Source organism: Chiloscyllium plagiosum, unplaced genomic scaffold (genome assembly GCF_037043375.1).
Source record: "Chiloscyllium plagiosum isolate Xiang-an unplaced genomic scaffold, Cpla_swu_hap1 HiC_scaffold_22, whole genome shotgun sequence".
Taxonomy (NCBI): Eukaryota; Metazoa; Chordata; class Chondrichthyes; order Orectolobiformes; family Hemiscylliidae; genus Chiloscyllium; species Chiloscyllium plagiosum.
Window position 1 is genome coordinate 4,625,779 of NW_028270160.1, and position 20,700 is coordinate 4,646,478.

At 42.3% G+C, this 20,700-nt stretch overlaps 1 protein-coding gene across 1 annotated transcript in view; it reads right to left on the bottom strand.

Annotated features, from left to right (window-relative positions):
• The window catches only part of LOC122561354 (VPS10 domain-containing receptor SorCS1-like), a 1,223,550-nt gene that overhangs the window by 215,831 nt on the left and 987,019 nt on the right, over positions 1-20,700 (bottom strand). The window contains exons 8-10 of the mRNA XM_043713087.2: positions 12,899-12,988; positions 5,499-5,678; positions 4,737-4,883 (exon numbers count right to left, since the gene is read on the bottom strand). Coding sequence (XP_043569022.2) covers positions 4,737-4,883; positions 5,499-5,678; positions 12,899-12,988 — 417 coding nt within the window. The remainder of the gene's footprint in view (positions 1-4,736; positions 4,884-5,498; positions 5,679-12,898; positions 12,989-20,700) is intronic.

Genomic DNA, 20,700 nt, shown 5'->3' on the forward strand with positions numbered 1-20,700 from the left:
TCCCAGGGGACCATTTACTTTGATATCATTTATTAAGCCTACCTTATAAAACATTCCCAGATTCAAAATAACCAGATCCTTGGTTGGATCCACAAACTTTTGTTCTTGGAAAATGTCCCAAATACACTATGATTTTTACTTCATGTTTACATCTGCCAAATTAATTTCCCCAAACTAAATGAACATTAAGTCATCACAATGAATGTGCTTCCATTTTTACATTCCCTCAGTACCTCTTGGTTTATTTTATGTCCAACAGCATAGTTTATGTTAGGAGTCCTATTGACTACCTCCATCAGTACCTTTTTCCCCTATTTATTTCTTTATTCCACCATATGGATTGAACATCATTTCTTGCTGTGATACATATTCCATCTCATACTAACAATTACCCCTTCCTCCTGCCTGTCTTCTACACCATATTTCCATAATGGCAATAAGATCACACATTAATCTTTTTTTGTGCCATTAATTCATTTATTTTGTTTCAAATGACACATGTATTTAAGTAAAGAGCCATTCATTTTCCTTTTTACCATCCTTTCCCCTTTTACCTTTCTTGCTGTTATATTTAACATGTTTGCACAATCAATCCCTTCTTGTACACTGGCTATCATTATGTAAATAACTGACCTGCAATGCTGTTTTATCCTTTTAATTCATACAGCTACACTGGCTTTTTGTGAACACAGATGACACCAACATTGGAGGTGGAGTGGACAGCGAAGAGGGTTGCCTCAGATTATAACACTATCTTGATCAGATGGGCCAATGGGCTGAGAAGTGGCAAATGGAGTTTAATTCAGGTAAATGCGAGGGGCTGCATTTTGGGAAAGCAAATTTTAACAGGACTTCTACCCTTAATGGTAAGGTCCTAGGGAGTGTTGCTGAACAAAGAGACCTTGGAGTGCAGGCTCATAGCTCCTTGAAAGTAGAGTCGCAGGTAGATAGGATAATGAAGAATGAGTTTGGTATGCTTTCCTTTACTGGTCAGAGTATTGAGTACAAGAGTTGGAAGATAATGTTGCGACAGTACAGGACATTGGTTAGGCCACTTTTGGAATATTGCATGCAATTCTGGTCTCCTTCCTATTGGAAAGATTTGTGAAACTTGATTGAAAGGGTTCAGAAAAGTTTTACAAGGATGTTGCCAGGTTTGGAGGATTTGAGCTATAGGGAGAGGTTGAACAGACTGAACTGTTTTCCCTGGAGTGTCTGAGGCTGAGGAGTGACCTTATAGACGTTTATAAAATCATGAGGGCCATGGATAGGATAAATAGACAAAGTCTTTTTCCTGGGGTGGGGGAGTCCAGAACTAGAGGGCATAGTTTTAAGGTGAGAGAGGAAAGATATAAAAGAGATCTAAGGGGCAACTTTCTCACGCAGAGGGTGGTACGTGTATGGAATGAGCTGCCAGAGGAAGTACAATTGCAACATTTGAAAGGCATTTGGGTGGGTATATGAATAGGAAGGGTTTGGAGGGATATGGGCCGGGTGCTGGCAGGTGGGACTAGATTGGGTTGGGATATCTGGTCGGCATGGATGGGTTGGACCGAAGGGTCTGTTCCCGTGCTGTACACCTATATGACTCTATGACCTGATGATAATTTGGATCTGGGAGAACTGGAAAGATTGGACAGCAAGGAATTTCAGATGGCATTATTGGTAAATTTAAAGACCGATCAAATGTAATTTTGTGTAGCAGGTTCCCCTACCTGGTTGTAGAACAGATTGACGGGCAGTATATTGTCTGGGAACATAGCTACTGGGCAGGAGTCACCATCGTATGGCTTTCTACACGTTGTGACTTATAATGCTGCTGATGGATGAACAAAGGACTGATCTCCTCTAATTGCTTGGGAGAATCAGGAAATGCACAGGGGTGAGAGTCAGCTTGCGATTGCAGGTTGTGAATAGGGCATTGTGAGGGAAAATGAGAAATATTATGGGATGGATGATTCACAGTGAGGAAGCGAATGGAACCTCACCTGCAGAGTGAATAGAATATGAGTAGGGTGTGGGCACCAAGCTACTAGAGGGCATAGGTTTTGGATGAGAGGGGAATGAAACAGACTACAAATGGGAGGTGGAAGACCTGGAAAAATGGTGCACTGAGAACAACCTAGCTCTCAATGCCTGAAAAACCAAGAAACTCATTACTGACTTTTGGTGTGATGTTACTCATGCCCCCCTACACATTAACAGCACAGAGATGGAACAAATGGAGTGTGTCAAGCTCCTGGGAATGGTCATCCACAACAAGATTTCTTGGACTCTTCATGTGGACGCACTGGTTACAAAGGCCCAACAACGTCTCTTCTTCTTCAGGCAGCTGAGGAAGTTTGGCATGACGGCAAATACTCTTGCCAACTTTAATAGGTGCGTCATCGAGAGCATTCTGTCTGGATGTATCACTACCTGGTATGGCAACTGTACCATTCAAGATCGGAGACGGTTACAGAGAGTGGTGAACTAGGCCCGGACAATCACAAAGGCCAACCTCCCATCTATAGAATCCATCTACCAGGCCTGCTGTCAAGGAAAGGCCGCCAGCATTCTCAAAGATCCATCCCACACTGGCAATGTTTTTCTACAACCTCTACCATCGGGGAGAAGGCACAGAAGCCTGAACACATACACCAGCTGGTTTTGTAACAGTTTCTACCCTACTGTTGTTAGAATACTGAATGGACTCAAACTCTTAACATTCGCCTGTACCTGTGTTTTTGTTTTTGCCGCTGTTTACCTATTATTTACTATCTATGCTACTTACCTCTGTGATCTGCCTGTATTGCTCACAAGACAAAGCTTTTCACTGTGCCTTGGTACACATGACAAATTCAATTCAATTCATTCATTCAATTCATTTAAAAAGGACCCAAGGGGCAACCTTTCCATGCAGTGGCTGGTGTGTGTATGGAATGAGCTGCCAGAGGAAGACATGGAGGCTCGTACAATTACAACATTTGAAAGACATCTGGGATGGGTATATGAAGAGGAAGGGTTTAGAGGGATATGGGCCAAGTGCTGGCAAATGGGACTGGATGAATTTAGGGTAGCTGGTCGGCACAGATGAGTAGGACCGAAGGCCCTGTTTCTGTGCTGTACACCTCAATGACTTTATGATTCTAATTAATGGGACATTGAGGGGGAGTCAATGGGAGATCACGGGGGGGGGAATGAATGGGTTAATGAGTGAGGGGAGTGAATGGGTCATTGAGTGAGGGGAGTGAATGGGTCATTGAGTGAGGGGAGTGAATGGGTCATTGAGTGAGGGGAGTGAATGAACATATGCCTAGTTTTCTCTTTACTTTTTCAGAACAGAATGACAATAACCCTTGTACAACAAGGGTAGGCAGGGCATTATTGAAGAGTTACTGAGAACAACTACACACTACAAAGGCAGGGAATGAATCATTTTCGCAGTTATGCGCATTCAAGCATTCTTGTGTTCGCTCAGACATATGCAATATTTTCTTTGGGAGGACAGAGTACATTGAAAATGTATCTGGACAAATGGAGTGTACCGATTGGTTACTGGGGTAGACAGGCTTGATTGAATAGCTGCTAGAAGAGATTGACGTCAGTGGTTAATGGGAAAGTTTCTGTAGCTACAGGTGGAAAGAGTAAAGTGGACACTTACTGAGGGTGAACTGGTGCACTGAAGGATTACTGGATCAAATTAGAGTCCAATGAAGGGCTGAATGGCCTACTCCTGCACCTATTGTCTATTGTCTATTGTCTAATAAAGATAGGTAGAATTCCCAGTTAGTCCAGACAAATTACCAAGCAATAAGAGGATATGAACGATGTTTACTTAGTCCTTTGTTCATCCAGCAGCAGCTTTACAAGTCACAACATGTAGAAAGCCACTAGATAATAGAATTACTGACTGCTGAATTGCAAACATTGAGGTCAAAATAAAACAGAGCAGTATGGAGGACAGGGCTAGTGAAGTAGGCAGCATATTACTGAAGGATTACAGAGAAAGCCAGTGCATGAAAAGGTGTGTCATTAAAAAGTGGCACCTGTAGGCAATGTGCATAAAAGCCTGAGTGGGCTAACTAAAATACATGGATTAGCTCAGTCCCACTGTATACCAAAGTCAGAGCTCTTTAAACTCTGCAAAAGGAAATACATTCACTTTCCTGAAAAAGGAGCAAACGATAAATATTAATTCAATATGCTAAACTTCAGAAGAAATGAACAGGATAAAGAATGATGAGGTTTAGAGACACGGGAGGCTATTAGGAGATTTTATCAGATTAACTGAGGATGTGTGCTGCTTGAACTGAACTGCTTGTTGATCTGAAAAGTATCATTTATCCTTGCCACTCAGAGTTGAGGCAAGACAATTCAATGCAATTAAATTTTAGCTTTGACAGTTGATATTTCTTATCAAACCTTCTAGTGGAGGATGAAACGGGCACAGTTTGTCAGGTAGTGTTATGTGAGGGGCAATAAATCCTTCTACTTTTAATTTAAAAATTGATATAACAATGTCGATAAACATGCAATTAACTTTAAATGGTTGCTCCTTCATTTTACTCAGCTTCAATTGGATCTAAGACCTCACTGATCTTGATGCTTAAACTCTTATGATAACATCACTGCTTTGTCGGCATGAGTTCTGGCTATTGAATGTTCCAAAAAGCCTTTTCAAGGAATAACATTCTGAAATAAGAGACAAAAACTCAAGAGTTTGTGTTTGTGAGACGTCAGATATCGCTGCTTACCAGGATGCAGTGAATCTTGTTGCCTCTGACATCCACAGTCGGAGCCTGAAGCAGTCGCCAGTCCCGTCCTTTGTTATAGGTGATGAATGTCTTAACCTGTCTTTGTACCTTTTTGTTAGCCAAGAACATTCCCTTTATCCCTGCTACCTAGGAAAAATGGTTAGAATTGAAATACCATCAACAGAAATGGGGACTTGCTTTTAAAACATCCAAGATATTTAATTTTAAGGTTTGTATAGCTTTCACCCATCGATGATAAACTTTGACATTTGAAGTAGCCTCCTTGAAGTGACTTTGGGAATTAACTGTGAAAGATGCCTCTGATTGTACGAGGAGGTCTCTGTACTGATGACATATTTAAACAACTGCCAGAGATTTCCAAATTGTTTTCCCTGCCTGCAGTCCAACAGGCAATTAGTTTTAAATCTCCAGGAAGAAGTGTATAATATAGAAAGATGGATTTTTCTTTTTAACAGCATTCAGTTTTGACTTTAATGCTACAATCAAACAAGAACATTCACTAAATCCATTATGAGGCTTAGCCACAAACACATTAGTATACTTCCTAAACAGGCTAATCTGATCTTCTCTGAGCTAATTTAATCCCTTCCTCAGATTAGTCACTGGAATATTGGAGCTGAAGTATCGGTTGGCTGTTTGTTATGTAAATACACTGGAAAATTGAGTTTCATTCATGTCAGGTTTCAGTAAAATAGAAACCTTTACCTTAAAGAGTACTGTTGAGTACAGACATTACATTACCTCATAAAGGTCAATCATAACATTCCCCTCCGGGCCTCGGCTGCTTTTCACATTCTCTAAAGCAATCGTGAAGTAAGCTCCTCTTGCATCAGACACGTATAGATTGTACGTGTCATTCTGGTTCCATTCTTGCACAGCGGCAAACACTTGATTGTCGTCAGTGCTGATGATGTGCATATCCTGCCAGGACAACAAAAAGTTTACGTTGCACTGATCCTACTTTGAGATCACTGTTTGTAATGGAAAATTAACAAAATTAACATTTACTCTGAAATCCATTTACTCTGAAATCTGAAAGACAATGCTTTACTAAATTTAAAACTTTCTGACACTTTGCTGAAGTCTGCAGTCGAGGGACAGCTTGTCTCTGCGGAACTTTGTAAACATTCAACAAGAGAAAAATATAGGAACAGTATGTCCACAACAAGGGAATGAAAAGAATAACAACTCAAACCTTCACAGTCTTTGTCCTTGAGAGCGTAATAAGAAACTGTATAAGACAAATACCTGAATTATGCTCAGGGCCCTTGCACAAGGTATTGTTGTCAAGTGCATGTGATCCCTCTGCAATGCAGAGCTTAAAATTAATAAAGCTCTTTTTGGTTGCTGTTGCTAGTAGTTGAGTTGAGTCAATTTAATTTCCATGACACTGTTGTTAAACCAGCTCCTGCCGCATCATGTCAACAGTAGGGAGTGCGAATCTCAAGCCATCCCACCCAGCCGATATGCTCAGACTAAATAATGAGGCATTACCAGGCCATAATTACCACATGATTGGGCCTGTTTCTGAATGTGCTTTGAGGGCAAGATCTCAATGCCTGGTTTGGATGCCCGGGGAAATAGTGCAGTTGAAATAATGCGAAGTGTAATTGAATCCTTTCTGTTTGTTTCTTGGATGTGAGTGTTGCTGACTAGGTCACTCTTTATTGTCCATCCCTGGTTGCCCCTGGGAGATTGGTCATGGACTCCCCTCCCCATAGTCCCACTCTCTCACTAGAGAGAGTTGACTGATGTTGGTTTAACCTGAGGGTCACTACACCCTCAGGCAAGGGGAGAGGTTGTGAAGGAGAGTCCTTCTTGGTAACCTCAAGAGGCATAGCAGGTTTTGAAGGTGCCTGTGGACTGCTCAAAACATTCACAAAAACAGATAAACAGAGACAAACACTGTGCTCATAACTAATTGTGACAAAGACTTTCATCATCTCAAACTATTATGATAAAAGGGGGTGGCATGGTGGCTCAGTGGTTAGCACTGCTGCCTCACAGCGCCAGGGACCCAGGTTCAATTCCACCCTCAGACGACTGTCTGTGTGGAGTTTGCATATTCTCCCTGTGTCTGTGTGAGTTTCCTCTGGGTGCTCTGGTTTCCTCCCACAATCCAAAGATGTGCAGGTTAGGGTGGATTGGCTGTGCTAAATTACCCATAGTGTTCAGGGATGTGTGGGTCTGGGTGGAATGCTTTGGGAGGGTTGGTGTGGGCTGAATGGCCTCTTTCCATCCTGCAGGGATTCTATGGTAATGCCATTCACAGCGTGAGCACCTGGATTTGACCATGGCTTAGTTTTTCCTTTTTGTTGTTAATGATATTCCACCCAGTTCTTCAGGCAACACGTCTCCCACAGCCATGATGACCAGACATAGATCAATTGGTCAATGTCTGCATGTGTGTGGCACCTTTGGTGCCCACCTGTAAGGAGGCATTATTAAAGCTGGACAAGACACTAATTAGATCACAGCTGGAATACTGTGAACAGTTTTGAGCCCTTATCTAATGACAGACATGTTGGCCTTGGAAGCAGTCCAGGGAAGGTTCACCCGGTTATACAAGGTATGGAGGGACTCTGAGGAGATGTTAAGACGCTTGGGTCTGAAATCATTGGAGTTGACAAGAATGAGGAGCAACCTTATAGCAACCTTGTCTTATATTTAATGTTCCAGGGGTTAGATCACTGGCCTTATAAGACAGGAGTTGGGAGTTCAAGTCTCACTGCATATTTTTGTGGGCGGCACGGTGGTTAGCACTGCTGCCTCACAGCGCCTGAGACACGGGTTCAATTCCTGCCTCAGGCGACTCACTGTGTGGAGTTTGCATTCTCCCCGTGTCTGCGTGGGTTTCCTCTGGGTGCTCCGGTTTCCTCCCACAGTCCAAAGATGTGCAGGTCAGGTGAATTGGCCATGCTAAATTGCCCGTAGTGTTAGGTAAAGGGGTAAATGTAGGGGTATGGGTGGGTTGCGCTTCGGCGGGTCAGTGTGGACTTGTTGGGCCAAAGGGCCTGTTTCCACACTGAAATGTAATCTAATCTAATCTAAACAGAGCTGTGGAAGGGTCATTGGATCCAAAACATGAACTCTGATTTTTCTTCACAGCTGCCGCCAGACCTGCTGAGCTTTTCTGTTTATGTTTCTGATTTACAGCATCCAAAGTTCATTCAGTTTTTAAGATTCTTAGGAGATTTAACAGAGTAGATGTGGAGAGGTTATTTCCCATTGTGGGAGAGTCTAGGACCAGAGGGGACAATCACAAAACTAGAAGGTTGCCCAATTAAGACAGAGATGAGAAGGAATTATTTCTCTTTAAGGCTGAGAGAGACAGATATTTAATCAGGAAGGAAATTGGGAGTTATGGGGAAAAGGCAGGAATGGCTTTCTTTTGGGCTGAATGGCTTTCTTTTGCTCCTTCCATTTGTGACCTTCTGATGATAATCTTGATGCTCCAGAAGCAAAATGTGTGTGAATTGCTTATTGTTTCAGAGCAAAGCAATAAGTTGTCATGTGATTCAACTCATCCATTTAAGACTTTTTAAGTCAATATCAGCAGAACAAGCAATCGATCAGCTTGTTCCAGTCCTTGTTTACTTAATCATCCCACCTTGCTTGGAGGTTTCTGACTTTTATCCCATCCCTGTCTGTGACTGGATCCCACCGGCTGTCCCCTCCTGACTTCACCTTCATGGCCGGTTCACAGAATCCTCTTGACACCTTACTGGTGTTCCTCTTGCTACACAGTCAGCACTTTGCACTGTTTTTAACACCTTTATAATCTCTGTTTAATACTTAAAATAGTGCTTGAGGGAGGGAGACTTAAACAAAAACATTAAATCACTTTGAAGCTCTCAGGAGGAAATGGTGGGTTCTCTTTGCATGGTTAAGTTCAAGTGATGCAAAGAGTTATCTTTAGCTTGATCTGCTTTATGTTTCTGGATGGACTAGTCAATAAACTACATGGATATCTGTTACCCAGTCCCTCCTGTCTAAGTTAAGCATTTGTCATCACTGGGAGTATTTAGACTGTATTCCAGTATACCTCATGTATACGGGTTACTTCCGAAAATAACCCTGCCTTAACTTCAATCCACTCTGGAATGTAAACTCAGAGGAGAGGAGCTGCCTTGCACAAACATCCTCTTTTCACAAGTTGACATCATGTTAAAACTGAGGCACAAATATCTGACGTATTTTGTCGCAGTTTAGGGTGGTATTTTCCTGGCCAATAGGTGAAGGGAGTAGCCGAGCAACAACACCACTCGGATATTGCTTCCCTTAAAGGGTCTGATACAGGGTTTAAGAGTGGATTGTAATTTCTGCTGTATGCACTGACATTGTTCAGCCTGCATTGTGATACCTCTTTCGCTCTCCATCCAAGGGCAATGTGTAATCTATACATTGAGAGACGAACATCATCAAATAGGAGTATCATCAGTCAGGTATGGGACATTCAAAAAGTGCAGGGCAGTTGGCACATACTTGGATTTTGGAAGCAGTGGCTGTTTCTGAAAAAGCCAAGAAACACTTAGGGATGGTTCTGCCATGTATCCCCTGCTGTGGAAGTTTGCCAGAGAAGGGCAGAAATCCAAGGACCACATTTAAGGTCCCGATTAAATAGTGAGCTGGCATTTAGCCAGCAGCAGAATGCTCCTGCCATCTATGGAGGCCACTGACTCAGTGGAAGTGACAACCTTGTAATGGTCTAACGTCTTCAAAATGGAGACTCTTTTCCCCAAAAGAGGGGGCTGCTAGCAGTAAGGGCCACACCCACAGTTCCAACTCTGCCACTGAGGCAGGCTCCTCAACAATCACGTTCAATGTCTATCTCTCTCAGTTATCCCGTTGATGGTCTCGGAGTTACTGGCTCTCTAATTCCTGCTGACATCATCAGGAATTCACCCACCATCTGGAATTGGATATTGAGCTCCATGGTGATCAATTAAGGAAAACCTCTGGAAATATTCCTTAGTTGAAGAGTGTGGTGCTGGAAAAGCACAGCCAGTCAGGCAGCATCTGAGGAGCAGGAGACTCAATATTTTGGGCCTATGCCCTTCATCAGGAATGTTCCTTAGTAAAACTCACTCTGTCTATCTTTACCCCTGTCCCTGTCTCCAGGGTTGGACCATTAGATCGGTCCATGCATATGGGTAAGGTGCAGAGCAGGTAACCTTTCTATTTTTACTGCCTGCTGTTCAGCATATTGGAAGGACTTTTACACACTGACCATCAATCTGCTTTTCCATGTCTGATTGCACCTTCCCAGGCCAACACACCTTCGCATGAGTCTCAAAGGTAGAGCTTCTGACTCAGAGGTAGGGACACTACCAATGCATCACAAGACCTCCCAGTCTAGGAGACACGAATGGGATAAAATTGATACTTTTTATTTGTCTTATGCAAAATGGTATGTCAAGGGTCAATTCTTGAATCCAGAACATTGGGACAGCCCAGATGCCCAACATGAGACATTAATTTCTACTCCTCCTGATCTGTTTCGAAAACCCCTATTGAATTCTGGATCAATGGTTATTGAGTGAAAACTTTGTTGAGCTAGAAAGGATTCTGCTCATGTTCCAGGCGATGGTGGTTATTTCTGGTAACCTGATGGGAGAGGCAACATTGGGCAGATTTTAAACATTTTCAACTATTCATCATTTAAGGCATCACCTTGTGCTCAAAACAAATGAAGAGTTGCTGCTACTGTGATGTGAACATCAGAGAACAACCACGTTGTAAAAATATATTACTTCACTGTTCTCTATCGTTTCATTTTTTTACCTCCTGTTATGGATTGTGGAATTTTTAAAAAAAGATTCCTCTTGTTTTACTTCCATACAAAGCTCAAAAAAGCAAGAAATAGCCAACGCTATACACCAGATTGGCAACTAAACCCCTCGATTACTTTAATTTTCATTAACAGGATGTGGACATCACTGGTTTGGCCAGCATTTATTGCCCATCCCTAATTACTCAGAGGGTAGTTAAAAGTCAAACCCATTGCTGTGGGTCTGGAGTCACATGTAGGCCAGACCAGGTAAGGATGGCAGTTTCCTTCCCTAAAGGACATTAATGACCCAGATGGGGTTTTTTTGACAGTCAGGATGGTTTCATGATCATCATTAGATTTTAGTTTCAGATTTTTTATTTAATTCAGATTCCACCATCTGCCTGGTGAGATTCAAACCATTAGTTGGGTCTCTGAATTAGTGACCGAGCAACAATACCACTAGGATTTTGCTTCCCTTAAAGGGTCTGATACAAGTTTTAAGAGTGTATTGTCACTTCTGCTGTATGCACTGACATTGTTCAGCCTGCATTGTGATATCTCTTTCACTCTCCATCCAAGGGCAATGTGTAATCTATACATTGGGAGATGTAAATCATCAAATGGGAGTATCGTCAGTAGGGTATGGGACATTTAGTAAATGCAGGACAGGGTTGGCACACACTTGGATATTTGGAAGCAGTGGCTGACAAGTAAACCTAGTGTTTTCTGAAATCATGAGAAAAGGAATGTATCTCTTTCAGCATCAGAATTAAGGCCACAATTTTGAACAATAGGCCAAAAGGACATTTAATAGGAAAAGGAAGGAATCAGGTTCATTGTCAAGTCTTCAGCTTTGGTTAATGATAGTACCTCAGGAACTCAGTGGATGTATCTCTCAGGTAATCAGGCTGGATAGACTTGGGCTGTTACACCACAGCAATGCTTGAGACGTTGGAGAAGCTACCGTAAGCATTAATCTCTAATGGTGACATGGTGTGTCTGCGGTGGCCTTTGTCCCCTGCAGCCCACCAAGGACACCAGTGTCATGGGCACGTTGACAAGGAGACAATAGCTACCAGGCAGTGTCACTGGAATAGTAATTTGGAGTTGCAGGCTGACATATTGGTATAATGGACTTAATCCCATCATGACAGAAAGAGATGTTAAGACATGACCTTATAAAGACCCATATAAGATACACAAACCCAGTCACGCCCTGTGAGAAAGGAAATCCATCAACCTCACCTTTGCTGGCTTACATGTGGCTCCAGAGCCACAGCAATTTGGTTGACTCTTAATGCCTGCCCTCTGGGCTCATCAGGAATGGGCAGTAAAAGCTGGCACAGCCAGTGAGACTCACATCCCTTAAATAATTACACAGGAAATGGATTTTCCCTCTTGATTGTCAGTTTACAATTGTTTGCCCCATTCCTGGTGAGTAAGAAGACTTGTGTTTATTATTTAATATTTATTCACTTGGGGGACATTGGGTGTCACTGGCTGGGCCGTATCATCCCTAGCTGCCCTTCAGAAGGTGGGGGTGAGCCACCTTCTTGAACCTGCTGCAGTCTACCTGCTGTAGGTGGGCCCAAAATGCTGTTTATCCATCATGTGTCACATCCTCCAGATGCTGCACACAACCCTCACAGCCCATGATGTAGGTGGAAATATAGATGCTGTTGTAATATATCTAATTCTTTTCAGCAAGCTCTCGCACTCAGCCATGTGATAATGACTAGATGACTGGCTTTCATTGAGGGATTGTAGGGATACTTCCCCTGCTCTGTCAGGGGATTGTTTACATTGAGGAGAGAGGGAAGATGGGAGCTCAGTTTGACATCTCAACTAAGAGATAGCAACTGTGGCAGCTCCGACTGTGTCACACTGAGCATCAGATCTGACAGCATGTTCAACTCCTGCAGTGAGCCATGAACTCAACTTTTGACTCAAAAGCAGGAGTGCTGATACTGAGCATGGCTCTGGGAATGGTGTACCTGGTAAGGCCAGGCATGTCTACACCAATGTACAACTCAGCTGAATCTGGAGAGCTCTGCTTTAGAGTTCCTAGCCATGGTCCTAATGTTCTGTCAGAGTCAGTAGAAGCTGATCAGTGAGGAACTTTATTAACAGGCTTGGAGCACCCAAATGAGAAAGATGTGTTAAAAGCACCCTGTCTCCATCAGCCAGTTCCCCTGGCCATACCGCTCAAATACATGTTACCTTCTGATAATTCCATTTTGTTTGCAATTCTGATATAATTAAATAAAGATAAAACACTTTCATCATAAAATCATTGTAATGAGATACTGTGCAGTACAGGAGAAGGTCTCTGTGATCAAAAGAATGTCAAGATTTTACTTCTTTTTACCTTGGGCAATGAATATTTGGGGAGTTTCATTTGTGTGAAGCTCTGTCTTCGATATGACACGTAGTAAGTCACCCGTCCACCAGATGTCACCTGGGTAGTGAAGCACAAGACACATATTACACTTGCTTTTTGTTCTGGAACAGAAATTGGTTTATGGGCGGTAAACAATTAATGGAGAGCAAATGCGCAATAAACATTAATAAATGTTCTGACTTGACCCTCCGGGTGACAAAGATAATAACCACTTCAGCCCAATCACTAAAGCAACTTGGTAATTTATTTTTCTCGTAAAATACAAACAAAGTGAGGCTTTTCAGTGAACGAGACATGTCCTGAAGTCAGTGCCATGGCTGAAGCCTGACTGTGAGGTGCAATTAAACACATAGCTGAAACAACAGCAGTGAAGAAATACTGAACACTGCAAATTGTTGCTTACCTGTCCTTTGATTTCAAAACTCTGACTAATAGAAAATGTAATAAATTATGTTACTATTTTGATGTTGGTCATTCCAGAATCTTGATGAGCTTCATAAAATTGGAAGCATTTCCGACAAACAAATTCATTCTATTGTACCATTGGTGATCATTGCTTCCCTATTTATTAAATTGAAAAAGGACAAGGGTCAAACTTATAGTATTGACTATAAATTCAGAGTCAATAGAGTCTACTTTCTTTCATAATATGCATTCAAGATACATAATAGGCAAGGTGACTCTGCACATTTTGAAATGCTTTGATAGTCTCCAAGTCTGAGCCCCTCTGCCCAGCCTTTTGTTCTTTCTCTTCCACACGTTGTCATCTCTCCACATGTTTTCATACCTGACCATTCATATGGCTGCCATAAACTGGTAAAACAGCTGACTGCTGCAAATTGATAAGTGGATTATACAGCTGATGTTTGGCTCCTCCGGTTAACCAGGCTGCCTCACTGGATGTCATATTTCCTTTTCTTCTCCTTTTACTGGCTTGGCGCTAGCTTGTTCCTTGTGACATTGACAGACAGCACCTAATTTGGGATGTTTGTCAGCTGAACAAACAAGGAAACAGATCTCCCTATTTATTGTAATTAACCTGCTTTTCTCAGTCACTTGCCAATCAAATCAGAGACAACTGTTTCTTTCCTGCAATCAGCATTGGTATACCTGCGTAATCATAAAAGAGACCTGTTTAAAAATCAAGTACATGAGTATCTTTCAGATGTGAAACACCTATTTTTTTCCGTTTTTTTATCATTTTGAGAGAATTCATAGATTGTTCTTTTGCTACAAATGGTCTCAGGAGGATTTTGAACTCTTCAGCTGATATCAATTACTGGGTTTAGTTGGAATGGGGAAATTGAAATGCAGAATCCCCATGTCTCACTATATGCTTGCTGATTTTAACGCTGTTGAAAAAGTGACCACCGAAAAGCTTTCATGCTAAATGCTCCTTGTCCCTTCACTGTCTCTTAGCTCTTTATAACAACCCAAATTCATCCGATCCATATGCTGTTTCTTTATCCAAAGGGCTTCTTTTGGTCCCTCACATTCATCAGTGAACAGGATGGCAGTGTTAGGAAACATTGTCTTTTCCACTGGTTCAAAGCTTTTTATCCTTCAATTAGACTGGTTTGCAATCAAAAGCTGATTTTGATTTGAGCTCTCTCAACTCTTGCTCCTTCTAAATTGCCATATGATCGTCTGACTGATCCTTTGCCAATATTGAAGGTGCTGAAATTAAGGTAGACAATAACTTAACTGTTTCCAAGAAGTTTAATGGAAAGGTCAAATCAACAAGTAAGTTTTCTTTTTTTTCCACTAATCCTGTTGACAAGAATGAGCAAGTGGTCCACCCAATGGAGGTTTACTCACTCTGTCTTGTGGTCAGAATTTTTAGTCTGTTTCAATAAAAGTTAATGGAATGCAGCAATTTCTATGACCTGTATGGTTAGCCTACTGAAAAATGCAAGGCATTTATCTCGCTCAGTTTCGAGGTTGCAAAATCCCAAAAAGAAGTGATCTGTAAGATTATGCTATTCTATTAATATTTTTACACGTCAGCAATAATTCCTCAAACAGAGTTTCCATCTGAAACTTTTTTTCTAATGATCGATGATACAGGATTTATTTCCACTGGTGAAACTCCCGTGGCGATGTATATTGTAGACAATAGACTTTCTCTTGGATGCTATTATTTTGCTGACTCTCTGCTTGCCATCTGTCTTTTAGTTTACTTGCATTTTTCTCTCTCATGTGAGAAGTGACAGTGAATCAGGGAGATGAGACACTGTAGCTTGCATTTGAGGGGATTTGGGCAGATGAACTTCCACTGGTGAGTGAAACGAGGACAAGCGGGCATAGCCTCAAAATTATGGGTAACAGGTTCATGACTGAATTGAGGAGGGTTGTGAATCTGTGGAATTCCCTGCCCAGTTGAGGCTTCCTCGCTGAATGCTTTTAAAGCTAAGGTAAATAATTCTTTGAATAATGAAGGAAATAAGGGTTATGGTGAGAGGGCGGGTAAGTGAAGCTGAGTCCATGAAAAGATCAGCCGTGATCTTATTGAATGGTGGAGCAGGTTCGAGGGGCCAGACGGCCTACTCCTGCTCCTGGTTCCTAAGTTCTTATGTTCTAAGTTTCCATCTAATTCCTTTCCCCACTCTTTGAACTTGCCCTGGTTTCTCTTGCAATCACTATCCATTCACACAACTCCTCCACTTGTCACCACGGCTATTATTACCATTAGTCGTCTCCCCTCCACCCATACAGATCCATTGCGCTGGGTCCTAATACCATCTTCTTTCCCCTGTTCTACTCTCACCTGTGTCCTACCATATCCACATTCCCTACAAACAGCTGAGAGGCCACAGGCTTCTGCAGCCTGCCTACTTCCCCCTTTCACCGCTGTTAGCCAATTTTCCTGTGGAACATTTTCCTCCCAGAAATCAACTTTTCTTTTGAAAATCTCAAATTAGTTTGAGGAAAGATATCCTGGTTACATCTCTCTCAGTCTGACTCTCGTGTTGATAGGTACGATTTTTAAATTGCTGACAAAACAAGCTTTGTATCTCTTTGAAATTTTAACTTATACATTTAAAAAAAAGTTCAATTTAGTATGAGCAAAGGCACATTGGGGTGAATTTTAATGTATAGAATGACTGGGAACAAGATCAAATGTGAGACATTTGAATGGGGGAGTAGGCCATTCAGCCCCTTGAGTCTGTTCCATCATTCAGGGAGACCATGGCTAATCTGTTTAAATCCATTTATGTGTACTGGGTCTGTCAAAGGGTTTCTCACAGAGCCGCATCTGTTAACACCTGATTTCCAATTAGCAGCAATCAAAGTTCCTATGATAATCAATGCAGTCTGTTCAGTCGGACACTCTAACTGTTCAACACCAAGCAGTAGGAATTGGCATAAAGAGGGAAAGAAATCTTGGAAAGGAGTCAAGACAGACAAAGGCCACAATCACTTCACTGGTACCTCCTTGGACGTGCTGCTAGGATCTCTGAAGACACTGCGTGAGATATAATTCCTTTGTAACAGGAAGGTGAAGATTGCCATTGAAAGTGGAGGTTGCTGAGGTCTCGAACACCCTCCTGGATCCACTGCAGGAAACAGCTTAATGATCTAACCAAGTCAGAAAAGATCAGGGCAGTGGCCTATTCACCCATAAGGCTGACGCATGTCCTTCGCAGCACTTCACACATCTCTGTCGGTGCACGTCATATACTTACCTATCTATTCCTCATAGACATCTTTTGGCACAATGCGCCTCTCCATCACCTCAGAGTCAGTCTCAACAAATCCTCTCCATCCATTGGGTTGACACTTTTCATGGGTCTCACTGATAGCTCTCTCCTTCCCCTCCGTGCAGGAGGGGAGAGTAGGGGATAGCAGGGTGACAGTGAGAATCAGAGGTGCTCTCAACAACTGACAGCTGGAGAGACAGAGATGCAAGAGATCTGCAGCACACAAACAAACACTGTCTCTGTATGCTCAAGAAAATAAACCTCTTGAATATATGTGACCAAAATTAGGCTTTTAAATATCATATCGTAGTTTGTATTCAAATAATTTTGGGAGGCAGCTGGCTGTGTAAAATCAGCAGAGACTCAGCAGTCTGAATTTCTATTGATGTAACGTGGGAAACTGGGGGTGGGGCAGAGTATATTATGTGGCTTTACTCCATGTAAGGGAGGTGATGGGCTAGTGATATTATCATTAAATTATTAACCCAAAAACCTGTGGAGTGCTCCATGAACCCAGGTTCAAATCCTGCCCTGACAAAAGTTGAATTTCTGGAATTAAGAATCTAATGATAACTGTGAAACAATTGTCAGGGGGAAATCCCACCTGGTTCACAACTGTCCTGTGGGCAAGGAAACTGCTAGTCTAGCCTACATGTGACTCCAAATTCACCTCAATATGGCTGACTTTGAACTGCCCCGTGGGCAATAAGGAAATGCTGGCCCAGCCAGACACAGCCACATAAAAAGAAGGGCAAGGTACATCATTCTACTTCTGTCTTGATCAAAACTCCATGGTGATTGGTCATTTCTGTTTCTGGATAATTGCCTTGAGTCCTTTCAGCTGCTGTTTTCCAAACCGAGACAGGCCCTTTTAGATCTATGTGTAGGCTTGACTGAACATGATCTCCCGTGTATTTGATGCTGCTTTTAATGTTTTAGAATAATTCTCCATCCTCAACTGGAAGCTGACTCAGTGCAATCTCTCCTTCAGATTCAAGCCTAATCCCATTTGGTGGCTTCCTAGTAAAATACGCTGGAAATGTATTTCCACTGATTAACCTCCAAAAGCAAGCTGACATTGCCATGAATGATTGATGAACAACAGACATCATTAAGGACTATTTTGAAAAGAATCAGATCTTTTCCTCATCCTATTTGCCTTCATTGTTTTGTGTTCACTTGTTAAAAAGAGCAAGAACAAGGATCAGAAGTGATGTAATAAACTGGACTAAAACAAAGATGCATGAGGCAGTTTTCCATTTGATAGAAAGATCAGAATCAATGCCACATAAGAATTGGGTGAGATATAAGATAAATTGGTAGGATTGATTTTTCTTGAAACAATTTAGATCTCCAGAAATGCTATAGAACCAGACTTTCTTTTCTCTCGATCCAAATCTGAGTGACAATTGATTGAATTGAGGTTTGTATTCAATAAGACTTTATTTGTTCCCATTTTCAATGTGCCTGCAGACAACAGAGTCTGAAAAGGTCATCTTTTAATTTTCTCAGAATTAGGCAAGGGCTTTAGTGTATGGGTTCACATGCAATGTTACATTGCAGCCTTAAAATGAGCTCTTCATTTACGTGGAACAAGATTTGATTAAGTTCAACCAAATCACTTTATGCTTCAGATTTTCAAAATCTTTCCCCGTTTAGAAATAGCCTCCATTCTTCCAACCAATGTGCATTATCTCACACTTCCCCACATTGTATTCTGTCTACCAATTCTTTGCCCACTCAAGTCCCTCTGAAGCCTCCCTGCTCCCTTAACACGACTGGTCCTTCCTCATGTCGTTGTGTCATCCGTATCTTTAGTAACAATGCCCTCAGTTCCTTGGTCCAGATCGTGAATAGTTATGGTCCTAACACAGACACCTGTGGAACTGTACTTTCCATCCTGAAAAAGATCTCTTTATCTCTGCCTTCTGCCAGTAAGCCAATCCTCTATCCATACTAGCACCTTGCCCCAAATACCATAGACTCTTGTCTTATTTAGCAGCTTTCTGTGGGCCCCTTGTCAATGGCTTTTTGGAAATCCAAACAGATTATGCCCACTGGCTCTCCTTTGTCTAACTTACTTATTACCTCCTCAAAAAATTCAAACAGTTTGTCAGGCATGACCTCCCTTTGACGAAGCCATGCTGACTCAGCCCATTTTACTGAGCACATCCAGTACTCCAGAATTGCATCCTTAATAATAGACTCGAAAATTCTACCAGTGACCAATATTCTGTCTTCTCCCTTCCTTCTTTCTTAAGCAGAGGTGTTACATTAGCTATTTTTCAATCCTCTGGAACCATGTCCGACTCCAGTAATCCCTGAAAGCTCACCTCCATAATCTCCTCAGCTTTCTCCTTCAGAACCTTGGGTTGTAATCTATCTGGTCTGAGTGATTTCTCTGCCTTCAAAATCATAGAACCCACAGAGCATGGAAGCAGACCATTTATTCCATCAAGTCCACACCCACCCTCTAAAGGGCATCTCACCTGGACCCACAACTTACCCTTGTAATGTTGCATTTCCCATGGCAAATCTGCCCACCTGCACATCCCTGTACACTATGGGCAATTTCCCATGGCTGATCCACCTAACCTGCACATCTTTGGATTGCAGGAGGAAACCAGAGCAAATCGACACAGACACGGGGAGAATGTGCAAACTCCACACAGACAGTCACCTGAGGCTGGAATCGAACCTGTGAGGCAGCAGTGCTAACCACTGCACCACCACGTCACCTTTTCATCCTCCCCAGCATCTTCTCCTTAGTGATGGCCACTACACTAACCTCTACCTCCAGAATTTCTTGAAGTTCTGGATTACTATTGGTGTCTTCCACTGTGAAACCTGATTCAAAGTACCTATCTGGTTCCTCCATTACTACTTCACCAGCCTCATTTTTCAACAGTCCAGCGTCTCTCTCTCTCTCTCTTACCCTTCAGTGTCTAAAACATTTCCTGCAGTCTTCTTTTATAACACAAGCCAGCTTATTCTCATATCTCACCCTTTCCCTCCTTATTGCTTTCTGAGTTATCCTCTGCTGGGTTTTAAAGGTCTCCCATCCCTCTGGCTTCCCACTAATCTTCATCACATTAGATGGTTTCTCTTTTGCCTTTATCCTGTCCCTGACTTCCCTTGTCAGCCATGGTTACCTCGTCCTCCCCTTAGTATGATTCTTCTTCCTCGGGATGAATTCCTGTTGTGTCTCCTGAATTTCCTCCAGCTACTCTTGCCATTTCTGTTTCAATGTCTTCCCTGCTAGACTTCCCTTCCAATCAACTGACCAGTTCCTCCCTCAGACCTTTAGTCAGTTGTAATCCTGTTACATCTGATTCCAGCTTCTCCCTCTCAAACTGCACTGTCATATTATGGTCATATTATGTTTATTGGGTTTCCTTCACCTTAAGCTCCCTAATCAGGTTGGTCTCATTATACATCACCAAAACGAGTACTGCCAGTTCCCCAGTAGGCTCTACCACAAGCTGCTCCAAAGAAAACCATCTTGTGGACATTCCACTAATTCTTTGTCTTCGGATCAACTTCCAATCTAATTTTCCCAGTCCACCTGCATATTGAAGCCCCCCCCGATAATTATGGGAACAGTGCCTTTCTTACATGCCTTTTTTATCTCCTGATTTCATTTCTTTCCTCCATCCTGACAACTGCTCGGAGGCCTGTACACACCTCCCCTCAGGGTCTTTCTCCTTTTGCGGTTCCTCCACTCTATCCACACCGATTCTACACCTTCTGACTCTACATCAATTCTTGCTCTCGATTTAATTTCATTTCTCACCAACTAGGCAAGCTCCCACCCCACCCCCGTCGCCCAGCTGCCTGTCTTTTCAATATGCTGGGTTCCTTGGGTACTTAGTTCCCAGCGTTGATGTTCTTGCAGCCAAGCCTACAAGCTCATTTATCTTGCTTCATCTAGAATTAAATATCTTGTGGCAATCATGAAACCACTGTGATTATCAGGGGAAAAAACATCTGGTCTACTTAGTACCCTTTAGGAGAGCAAATCTGGCATCCTTACCTGGTCTGGTCTACACGTGACTCTGGACCCATAGC